Source organism: Impatiens glandulifera, chromosome 8 (genome assembly GCF_907164915.1).
Source record: "Impatiens glandulifera chromosome 8, dImpGla2.1, whole genome shotgun sequence".
In the NCBI taxonomy this organism is placed as follows: domain Eukaryota; kingdom Viridiplantae; phylum Streptophyta; class Magnoliopsida; order Ericales; family Balsaminaceae; genus Impatiens; species Impatiens glandulifera.
Genome location: NC_061869.1, coordinates 117,021 through 129,139, shown reverse-complemented (window position 1 = coordinate 129,139; position 12,119 = coordinate 117,021). Strand labels below are relative to the sequence as shown.

At 33.7% G+C, this 12,119-nt stretch overlaps 2 protein-coding genes across 2 annotated transcripts; both read right to left on the bottom strand.

The window, feature by feature from the left end:
• Nucleotides 1-512: 512 nt before the first annotated feature.
• Nucleotides 513-1,397, bottom strand: LOC124911562 (probable serine/threonine-protein kinase PBL23). The gene has a single exon (XM_047452064.1). The coding sequence runs from the start codon at nucleotides 1,203-1,205 to the stop codon at nucleotides 513-515; it is 693 nt and encodes a 230-aa protein (XP_047308020.1). The 5' UTR covers nucleotides 1,206-1,397.
• Nucleotides 1,398-10,429: 9,032 nt separating this feature from the next.
• On the bottom strand, nucleotides 10,430-11,559 carry LOC124912196 (oxygen-evolving enhancer protein 3-1, chloroplastic-like). Its single transcript, XM_047452760.1, has 3 exons — nucleotides 11,208-11,559; nucleotides 10,733-11,028; nucleotides 10,430-10,621 (listed from the first exon to the last, which is right to left on the bottom strand). The coding sequence occupies exons 1-3, from the start codon at nucleotides 11,479-11,481 to the stop codon at nucleotides 10,523-10,525; spliced, it is 669 nt and encodes a 222-aa protein (XP_047308716.1). The 5' UTR covers nucleotides 11,482-11,559; the 3' UTR covers nucleotides 10,430-10,522.
• Nucleotides 11,560-12,119: the final 560 nt, after the last annotated feature.

The following is a 12,119-nucleotide window of genomic DNA, read 5'->3' as shown; positions in this document are numbered from 1 at the left end:
TATATCTTTGGTCACATAACTAGAAAGCAATAAATCAACGCAAACAACACTAATAATTAATTATATATGTCTATGAAAGAATGAATGAATTCCGTTGTGGAATTAATTATACAACAAATAATTAATTATATATATATATATGATGACTTAAAAAAAGAATTGTGTACTTTAGGGTAGCTTGGTAATAATTAATCTTGGGATTCGGTTTCCATAACTAATATTTCATCGGCCTGATCCTCTGGAGTGGCTAAATATTCGAGAGCAGTAACAACATCGCTGATGAAGGGACGAGTATTGGCTTCCTCTTGAAGGCACATGGCGGCAATAGCTAAGCCTTGATGCAGCGCTTTCATTGGATAACGTCCTTCTAGTAGGGGATCCGCCATTAGATCAAGCTTTGTCTTATCTCTCAGCATTGGTGTTGCCTACAATATTGGACATGCAAATTGCAATGCAATGCAATGCAATGCAATCATTGATGAATATAGATAGATATATGTTGCACAGATAGATTATAGACAGATACGCACCCAGGTGACTAGATTTTGTTCTGGGGCAGGTTTTGTTGTGTCTATGGCTCTCCTTCCGGATATAATCTCGAGAAAGACAACCCCAAAACTGTAGACGTCGGATTTGGTTGTGAGCTGGCCGGTCCTTTCATACTCTGGGGCGCAGTAGCCGTAGGTACCCATGACCCGTGTGGAGACATGGTCCTTGTCTCCTCCCGTGGGACCCAACTTGGCGAGTCCGAAATCAGACAGCTTGGGATTGAAAAGGTCATCCAACAGGATATTGGAAGCTTTGAAGTCCCTGTAAATTATGGGAGGATTGGCTGTGTCGTGCAAGTACTCTAGTCCTTGTGCTGCTCCTTTTGCAATCTTCATGCGTGTATCCCAATCTAGACCCCCCACAGCCACCACCGCACGACTGGTGGTTGATGTTTTTGTTTTTGTTTCTGTTTCTTCTGTTGTTGCTGTTGTTTGTCGATGACTAAGAAGAAGGTGGTCTTCTAACGACCCGTTTGCCATGTACTCATATACCAAAATCCTTTGATGGCCATCAGCGCAATAGCCGATGAGGTTGACGAGATTAGGGTGGTGAACAAGGCTCAATGTCAATACCTCCGCCAAGAACTCTCTGTTCCCCTGTATTCCATTCTTGTCCAGCTGTTTCACCGCCACAACCTCCTCATTCATCTTCTTCATATTATTATTATTATTATTATTATTAATGAATCCTTTATACACTCTTCCAAAACCCCCTTCACCTAGTAGCAATTCCGCATTAAAGTTGTCCGTTGCATGAGCCAATTCTCTGAACGTGTACACTTCCGCCGCTACTTTTCCATGATTCCCAAATTTTAATATTTCCTCTGCTAATGTCCTCTGATTGACATTATTATTATTATTGCCTAATAAGAAGATCAAGAAGAAACATACATAAATACATAAATATTATATTAGATAAATAAAGTCTTATTAGTTATTTTGAAAATGTCGGAGATTAAATCTGAAAAATCTGTGAATTTGTGGGGAGATCTTATTGATTTTTTTGAAATTTTTTAGTCAATTAATTATTTTAATGTATTAAATTTGTACATAACTTTTTAATAGGATGCTTTTATTATTATGATTAAAAGATTTTTATTAAATGAATATTTAAAAAATATATAATATATATATTATATTAGATGAAGAATTATTATCCGGATCGATCCATCCATCCAACAAATATGTTTGGTAATAAATACCTGCAGGCTGCATGGTGATGCTCCTGCCCATGGTGGCCAAACTTCCATCTTGATGATGAATATCATTATTATTGTTGCTAATGCGGTTGGGCTTCGGTTCCCTTGAACTGCTAGTTTTAGAATGCCTCAACGTGATCTTCTTCATTGATAAAATCGTTTCTACGTTCAATCTTCCAACAACAAGTGACGACAAGGATCATCTCTTCCTTCCTACTACCACAGGATTAACTAGGCACCCTCCTCCTTGTGCTTTCATCGTAACCACCATAAATGGATAACAAAGTACCACGATTTCCATCATCATCATCGCCATCTCTACCCACATATCATAGAGAAACAACAAGAACAAAAAAACAGAGGAGAAATGTCAATGTGACAAGGCACTACTACTACCAACAAAATCGTGCCTTAAAAAACAATTACATTTCCATTCACATGAAAAACCTCGGATTTAGCTTTTTATGGAAACAAAGAAAGGCCAAACAAGAAAGGCCAAACAAGAAAGGAAGAGATATCTAGCAGCGTTTGGCTCTTAAATTAGAAACAGTTGGAAAACTCTTCTCATCTCTCATGAACTAATCAAACCCAAATATGGATTAGCAGCTGCCAAACGTGAGCACGTGTAATCCTCCCTTAATCCCTCTCTCCTTGGCTGTTGGGCATTTCCTAATTCCTAGGTCAGAGAGAACGATCTCTCTCTAAATTTTTATTTTTTACACATTTTAATATTTTTTAAATAACTCAAATCAAAATAAGGCTTTAATTTCTATTAAACAATTTTTTTTATATAAAATGTTAAAGTATTTATTATTATTATTATTATTATTATTATTATTATTATTATTATACAAGTGAAGTGACCTATGTGATACGATGAATAAAAATACAAATAATATGATCAATTGATTAACTAAGTGTAAAAGTTTTTGTTGCTACATTGCTAATGTATATATAACGGGTTATATAACTTATCTTTATAGTTTTGAGTAATTTAAATCATACTATTGATATTAGTCACATTTCGTTGGGTAGACTTGAACTTCATTTTCACTATCAAATTGGATATTAAAATTTTCAAATCGGTTAGATAAATCAATGGTTATGGAAGTGTTACTTTCAAAAGATTCATCAAATACAACATGAGATGATTCTTCAACCGTAAGAGTTTTATTATTATAAACTGTATATGTCTTACTAACTGCAGAATATCTTAACATAATGTCAACATTAAATTTGACATCAAAAGCGGTCAAATAGTTTTTTTCATTGTTGTGGATATAACATTTACAGTCAAAGATCCAAAAATACCGGATATTAGGAATTTTATCATGATAAACCTTAAAAGGCGTTTTATTAAATCTTTTTTTTTTTGAGAAAACAGCTTAGTGCCATTTCATTAAAAAAAATCGTTTATTTATCATGGACTGGTTTTGAATATAACATGCAATATTGATAGTTTCTGCCCAAAGTTTTTGAGCAACACCTGAATCGGCTATCATGGATCTGGCAGCTTCCTTTAGGGTTCTATTTCTCCTTTCAACTAAGTCATTTTGTTGAGGAGTTCTAGCACTAGATAACTCGTGTCTAATACTAGATTCCTCAAGATACAAAGTTAAGACTTTATTAGTGAATTTGGTGCCTCTATCACTTCTAATTTTATTTACATGTACAGATTTTTCATTTTGTACCCTTTTAAGCATTTTAATTAAATTTGGAGTTGCTTGGTCTTTGGAAACTAGGAAAATAACTCAAGTAAACCTAGAATAATCATCAATAATTACTAAGGTGTAGATCATTCCTCCTAGGCTGGTTAGTCTAATCAGACCGAACATATCCTTATATAAAAGTTCTAAACATCTTTTAGGTTGAATGTTTCCTTTACTTTTGAAGGTTGATTTGATTTGTTTGTCCATTTGGAAAGCAGAGCAGACCTTGTCTTTTGAAAACTTCATGTTAGGAATACCTTGAACTAACTCTTTAGTACAAATATAGTTGATTGTTTTAAAGTTCAAATGATTTAATCTTGTATGCCACAACCAGTTTTGGTCGCTTTTAGCAATCATGCAAATAGAGTTATCAGATTTATTTTTCCAGTTTACCTTATGCATATTTCTTACCTTATGCACTGTCAATAAGATACTTAACAGTTGATTCTTAACTAGACATGATTGTTTATGAAATTCAACAGTGTATCATATATCACACATTTGACTTATGTTAAGCAAGTTAAAGCATAAATTTTTAACAAGTAGCGCATTGTTTATTGTTAGGTTGTCATGGACAATCTTATCCTTTAATTTCCCATAGTTTTACCCTTAAAATTGTCACCGAAAATGATCTTTGAACCAGATTCTTTCACAGTATTGGTTAACAGCTTGTTGTTTCCTATCATGTGCCTTGAACATCCACTGTCTAGATACCATTCTGAATCCTCCAAATAGGCATGGCATTTTAGCCCCGACGGATCGAGTACCCGAAGGAACCGAACCGATCGGTTCGGGTATTTTTTTGTTTTTCGGTTCTGGGTTGGTTTCGGGTACCGATAAAAAATTATGAAATTCAACCCATCCCGTTTATTTAAATATGTCCTTTTTTTCTTTATAAACGATTTTAAATCAGTTCCAATTTAATTTTTTATAACAAATGTTTATTTTATTTTCTTATCATGGAAATGAGTGTGAGTGAATAAAATAGAGTTAAGACTCTTAACTTAAGAGAGAAGAAGTGAAGAAGAGATGAGATTAGTTAAAAAGAAAGATATATTACAGAGAAATAGTTTTATTAATATTTTTTTATAAATATTATTTATTTTTAAAATGATATAATATAAGGCATTTTTATTTTAACTAATAAAATATTGTTTATTTTTTATCAAATAATTTTTTTGAACTGAATGAAAATTGCCTTTTTCTGATGTATTATTAATTGCTTTAAAATTAGGTTAAAAGTTTAAATTAATTCAAATTATATTTAATTAATAAAAATATGTTATAAAAGTAAAAATATATATTAAATTAATAAAATGAGTAAAAAAAAGTTTAAAAATATCGAGTCCGATATTTTGGGTAATTTAAGTACCTGATTTTTTCGGGGCAAATTCGGGTCTAGTTCGGTTCGGGTCCTCCGAAACCCGAAATTTTTTCATCCCTACCTCCAAACGTTTAACTTGTTTACCCTGCAAAATATAACTATTTACACATTTTGGTACCCACATTTAATTGGGTCCACGTTTAATTAGTCCCTTGGGAATCCACACTTGTATTATTCTTATGGATCTTCCGGTGTTAGTCTTAATAACCCTACTTGCATTAGGCCTGACATCTCTCTGTCTGCCTACATAGTGTAATAGGGTTGAGTTTTGATGATACTTTTTTGGCGTTTTATCATGTTCACGTCCAACCCACCAGTTGGCTTCCTTCTCTCAAGATTAAGTCATCGTGTCTTATCGGTTAGCTCCACATACTTCAGTTCTCTTTTAATTTCCAACTCATTTGAGTTGTGACTTGTTTCATTGTTAGTTGATGTACTCTTGACAAAGATTATGAAAGGAAGTTTGTCTTTATTAAGTTTCAACTCTTTGCATGACGTGCCTGGATTGTTGTTGTCATAGCCTAGACCAAATTTGCAGTTTGTCGGTCTTTGATGACTCGTCATCTAGCTCACAGCATCTCCAGATTTTGTCCATGCATCAATAACATATTTGGTTCTTTCGTTTTCTTTAGTTAATAGTTGAACTATCTCCTTGAGCTTCTCATTCTCAAAGGATAGTTCAATTATTCTACCAGTTTGGTTATCTGGTTGAGTTGATACAAGATTAGACAGATTCATATACTCAATGACCATGTCATTGAGTGCAGTAATCAGATCTTCTCGGGTGAATTTCTTAGAGGCAAAGTCGAATACCTCTTCGTCGTTTTCCATGAGGCATCTAACTTCTTCATTGTCACTGTCTAAATCGCTTTGAGCCCACTTTTTTCCACCATCATCAACTAGCAAGGCTTTTTGGATCTCCTTATTGTGCTTGGATGGTTGATAGTCCTCCCTTGGTTTCTAATCGGTCGGATTTTTCTCATCTCTTATTAGATTCCGACACTCCAACCTGTAGTGACCTAAAGCATCACAGTTAAAACAACGAATGTTAGTTTTATTACCGTTTGAGTAGTTGTAGTTGTAGGAATTGTTGGGTTGACTCTTCTTCATGAATTTTCTAAACTTCTTTGAAAGCATAGCCATTACGTCATCGCTGAAATTTTTCAGCTGACTTGATAGGTATTGGAGTTGTCGATTCCATAGAGGACACAAGAGCTCTGGTCGTTGTTGAAGTTGAAGGCTCATCTTCATTTCTTCAGTTCATCTCAAATTCATAGGATTTCAAATCTTCAAAGACGTCATGCAGCCGCATCTTATGAAGACTTCTTGATTATCTCATCACCATATTTTTGACATCCCAAGCGCTTGGAAGAGCTCTTAGCGCTTTGACAATTGTCTCTTTGTTGTCGTAGGTCTTTCCCAGAAGTGAGAGTTCATTCAGAATTCTTGTGAAACGATCACCAAATTCTTTCATGGTTTCTCCGGGGCGCATCTTAACATTTTAGAATTTTTGAGTGACCACCATGATTTTGTTTTCCTTGATTCGCTTGTTTCCTTTATGGAGCTGGATGATTGTCTCTCATACTTCTTTTGTAGTAGAGCATGCTCTGATTTTTGCAAAATTGTTTTTGTCCAAGGTGTTGTAGATGGCGTTTCTAGATGGATTGTCAAGATTATTCCTTCTTCTGTCCTCATTTGTCCACTTGCTTCTTTCCTTGTCAATCTTTATTGGACCATCAGAAATAACATATTGTGATAGCAGACAGCGGTTGTCAAAAGGATTTTCTCAAACTTACACTAAAATGAAAATAAAATTCTAGTGTAGTGTAAAACTAATTTCTGCTGCTACCGGAAAGGTGATTATATTTTGGGAAGTAGTGAAGATAACATCATACGCGCTTCATGGAATTCTGAAATATGGAGTGACGGATTTTCTTGTAAAGAGCCAATAGATGGAAAACCGGATCTAAAAGCTGAAGTTTTCCGAAAGCCGAGATTCTGAATGCCGACCTTTTGAGAGCTGAACTCCTGAATGCCAACCTTCTGAGATCCGATCTCCTGAGTGTCGAACTTCTAAGAGCAGAACTCTTAAGAGCTAAACTTTTGAGAGCCGAACTCCTTAGAGCCGAACTTCTAAGTGCCGAACTTCCTGAAAGTTGAACTTCTGAAATCCGAACTTCCGAATACCGAACTTCTGAGTACCGACCTTCTGAAAGCCGAACTCCTGAGAGCCGAACTTCTAAGTGTCAATCTTCCTGAAAGTCAAACTTCTGAAATCCGATAACTTCCGAAAGTTGATCTTACGAAATCCGATAACTTTTGAAAGCCGATCTGAATGGTGGTAGTCAAATCACATTACAAAATACAGATTAAAAATACAAAGACTACAATCTAGCTATCTCAACCTATGTTGTCTTCATATCTGTCTTTGACCATATTGCCTTCTTCAACGTCTCAATCTTCTTGCGTTCTTCATGAAGGAAAACTGAATTGAAGTAGATGATAATGTATATATGCTCTTATTGTTTATAATCTTTCTCTATATGAACTCGTACTAATATAATAAAATGTATTCTTTTTTAGGATTTCAGGGTTTTGTCACTACTTTTCTCTACTTCAGTTTTTCGTGTTTAGGATCAACAACATTTTTCCTCTTTGTTTTTCACCTCTGTTATATCTTTGCTTTCATCTTTTTCTTCTTCCTCTTCCTTGCCTTTAGGTTTATCTTCTTCAGAATCTCATATTTCATCAATTTCATTGATTTCTTCATTATCTGATTTTACCTTGCTTTCTTTCTCTACATCATTACTTTATTTATTCATTGATTTTTCCTTGATTTTTTTCAATGTATTTTTTCCTTACTGATTTTCTTTAACTTCCCCAATATGCTCTTTGATCCTTGATTCTTCCGTTTCATTTTTATATTTTTCTTCATCTTGGGCTTTTAGGATTTTATGCTTTTCCTTAATTACTTTTGCACATTTAGTACTAACATGTTGAAAAATATTACAAGAAACACATATGTCTGACCTCCATTCATATGAGATTTCTATTACTCTATACTTTCCTTTCTTGTCAACTACTGTCATGTTCTTTGACAGCGTACTTCGAGGATGCACTTCAATGCTTATTTTAGCAAATGTAAGTTGTTCTCCTCCTTTTGTAATTGGGTTTATGTATAATGGTTTTTCCAATAAATTTGCAAAGTGACTTAGAGCTTCTGCATTGTACATGTGTGCTGAGATGTTCCAAAGTTTAAACCATATATGAGCTGTTTCTTTTGGTTTGCTTAGTAGGTTCAACTTTCAGACCATCTCTCCAACTTCATACAATTGGATTCAATATAAGTATGCCCATGTTTCAGAATATCATCAAAGTTTGATTCCTTCTTGAACTGTAGAAAATAGAGATCATGTATATTTACAGAAACCTTCTCTAGTCGCTTCAGCTCTCATTGTTTCATTAAGGCTTCCTTGGTGATTGAGAATGATATTTTATTCTTCCATATGTAGTTTCCAACCCCTAAATTTTCCCATTCTTTAACACATTTTCCCTCTACTTCAGTTGACAGTTTAAATTCAAAAGGAGAAGTGAGTACCTCCACTTTTGTTTAAACAACGCCCAAGTAGATTTTTCCTTTATTAGCATGATCCTTTACTTTCTTCCCTGTATTATTTTTCCAGACTTCGTTTACTCTCCAACTAGAATTGCTCCTGATAGTATAAGTCTTAGATTTATGGAACTTCATCAGCTCCCTCATTGTTTCAACTAACTAATTTACTATCTTTGCATACTCCTTTTTAGTAAATTCTAGTCCTTAAGATAGTGTACATTCAATTGGACGGTTGTTTGCTGCATTTTTTTTATTGAGCACAATTTCTTCTTTCGTTGCGTGCATTAGGAGCTTTATGATTTGATTTTTCAGTCCAAAGATATTTGTTCTTTCATTCTAACCAACATTCCAAATTCCCTCTTTCTTCCCCTATTTTCCTGCTACATTTTCTTCAGAATTTTTATCACCAATTGATTCCTGACTTTTGTTGCATTCTTGTTTTTCATGAATAGTTTCTTCAGCAATCCTATCAATTTTATTTTCAGTTGTCTCCTTACACCTTCCATCACAAATTCTTTGACTTCTTTATCCTTATTGTTTTTCTTTCTTTCCATTTTAATGAAGAACAAAAAACAACAACAAAACAGACCAGTTATAGAACAGGGTACACCAGAAACCCTAAGTATTACAAAACTGGGTAAACCAGAAATCCTAACCTTCCAACCAATTTTTGCAGATGAATGAACGACCTAGCTATTAGAGTTACTGTGTCGTTCGTGCCGAAAAAGACCTGAAGTGACTAGCAATCGCGAACACAACAATCGAACCGCGAGCTTGATATCTTATCGATTGTGTCATTCGTGCCGATTATTCTGTTCGTGACAATCGTGTCGTTCGTGTCGATCGTGCCATTTGTGATTAAAGAATTTTGCTCTACGTCAATATGTTATGGTGACTATCAGATTCATGGGAGATGTTAAAAAGAGTATTGTCTAACTTAACTACAAATAGTATTAGTACTATAGAAGTGGTGAATCACACATATCTTTATACATAATCAAACATTAATAGATAAATTAGTGGCATGAAGATAGCCCTTATTTGTTAGGTTCGATTGAGTGATATTTTTTTTTTTTAAACTGAGGGTAGTGAACCATATTTAGAATGTAACAATTGATCCCTTTATAATGTCTTAGATTTAAGAATAAAACATAATTTTGAAGATCTTGAAGGCAAATAAAAAAGTGCATATATAACATACCTAATTATTTATCTACTTACATGTTTACATTAAAGGAAGAGTTAGGACAAAGATTAAAAAAAATAAATAAAAAAAGTTGAAGATGAAGAATTAAGAGAGAAATAATGTTTTGTTATTAAAAAAAAAAAGTTAAAGAATAATAACTTGAAAATATTAAAAAAAAATAAAGTTAAAGTGAATAAGAGCAAAATAATGGTCTATTTATTATAATGTTTTTTTATATTTTATTTTTTAAATGTTCATGTATCTTTAATTTCCTCATACAATTTCCTTACACTATAACTACTCATAATAAAAATAATGAATATTTTTAATATAGTCAGATATCAAATTTACAAAATTAAAATTAACTCTAATTGTAAAAAAAATGTCATGTCTTGAAAAAAATTGTATCAAATTAAATTTATTTTCTTTTAATGTTGTTAAATATAAAATATATATATATATATATATATATATATATATATATATATATATATATATATATATAAAGGATAAAATGAATTTGATCACTAAAAAAGCCTAACTTTTTTTATCTTAAAATTAGAGACCCTATGAGCAAGTATATGACTAGCTTATGGAAATTAACTTACAAGAATATCTATGGGGTCATTTTGTATTTTTGAATTCATAAAAACTGGAGTACTCTTGCGTAGAGTGAGGGAGATGGATTTAATTTTCAGAAGTTCATCAATGAAAACAAACATTTTACCTAATTTCTTTACAGCCACCAAAACAGTCTAATTAAATCTCCCCAACCAAATATGTATGTATGTACTACAAGACCGAAATGTCTTATTGAAAGATATAAATTGCATACAGGAAGTCATGGTTTATTCTTAACATTTGTTTTTTTTCTCTCTCACTTTCAACCAAGCTTAGAAAGAACATCATTTAGGGTAGAAACAGCCTCTGCATAATACTTCTCCGCCTCAGGCGTACTCTTAATTTTGGCAGCGTGATCCAGCTGATGATATTTATGCATGCATCCATATATAACAAGCAAGAAACATATTATTATCTATATATATAGTGGGAAGATGGATGGCTTAAAAAAATAAGTGTAAATTAAACTCACATTGCTGATGTCTTGGAAGAGCTTTCCGGTGAGTTGTTTGAGAGACTGTTTCTCGTCCTTGGGTTTTGCGGCAATAACGGTATTGAGATCGAACCTCAAATACTCGGCCTTGAGGCGGAGATCATTTTGAACATAAGGCCATGCCTTCTTGTCTATAAGACCTTTCACATTAAGAATGTCTTTGGCCGACTCCTTGGCTCTGGCTGCCGCTGCCGCTGGGGGTAGAGACTGGAGGAAGAACCTTTCCTTGAGAGGTAGATCAAGGTCTCGTGCCTCGTCGGAGTTCAATGTCCCGGCTGACCAATAATATTTAATAACACATGATATAGATTTCAGATTTATAATATATATATCCCAACAACTACATTCCTCTTCTAGCCGCCTAGAGGATATCCCCAGTCACTTTTTGAGAAGGGAACCAGCATTCTAAAAATAAAAATAAAAATATTACACACAAACAGAGAGAGAAACGTACGCAATCCACCGGAGGGTGGAGGAGGAGGTCCGACCTTGATCGGAACAGCGTCGGCAAGAACCGCTTGAACAAATGACCCCGTAGCCAAACCAGCTGCCACAAGGCCGATTACGGCTCTGCGGTTCGTCTCGGGTTCACTCTGGGCTCTGATTGTAAATCCAGATCTGACTGGCAAGGCAATACGGCAGCCACTGGCTCCGATCAACCGAACTGAGCCACCGAGGTGAAGGCTTCCCTCAAGAACAGCATGACAAGATCCGCGTAAGCCAGCCATTGAGAAACAATTGGAGGAGAGGAGTGAAATGCAACTTATGTTTGCGCAGAGATTTGCTTATCTATTCTTCTTCTTCTTTTTTTTTCTTCTTTCTGTCAGGTCCCATCCCATCCCAGAAACCTTATCTTGTTATTGCCATATGGATAATTTTTGATAAGATTGTAGCCAACCGTAGTTTGCCATGTAGATTAACAGTGAGAGCCATACAAAGTTAGCCTCAGCTTGTAGCCTTTAATAACTTGACACGTAGGCTTTCATATCTTTTCATGTTATTGGTTTTAATTCAAAGTTTTAAGAATTAAAATAATGAAAGACATTACGATTTTTATGAATGGATTATCATTTCAGAAAATAAAAAATTTATTTGTAAATTTAAATTGAATATATAATATGAAAAATTAAAATTAAAAATATCTTGTGATTTAATAGGACAGTATTATAAAATTCTTATGATATAAACTTTTATATGTAATTATTAACCATTCATTATATTTAAACATTCGGTTTTAAAATTGACAATATGCTGATTTTAATTATAATTTTCTTTGTTTTTTACTTTTTTTACAGGGTTTAGGGGGAGATTCATATGTTAATATTTTTATAATATCTATCTTATTATTTTCATTCTCAAATTATTC

Bases quoted from the DNA above. Each gene is read 5' to 3' on its own strand.
- LOC124911562 (XM_047452064.1), bottom strand. From the start codon at position 1,205: ATGAAGAAGATGAATGAGGAGGTTGTGGCGGTGAAACAGCTGGACAAG.
- LOC124912196 (XM_047452760.1), bottom strand. From the start codon at position 11,481: ATGGCTGGCTTACGCGGATCTTGTCATGCTGTTCTTGAGGGAAGCCTT. The intron at 11,029-11,207 runs GTACGTTTCTCT...ATTATTGGTCAG, and splicing joins TCCACCCTCCGGTGGATTGC to CCGGGACATTGAACTCCGAC. The intron at 10,622-10,732 runs GTGAGTTTAATT...AAATATCATCAG, and splicing joins TCTTCCAAGACATCAGCAAT to CTGGATCACGCTGCCAAAAT.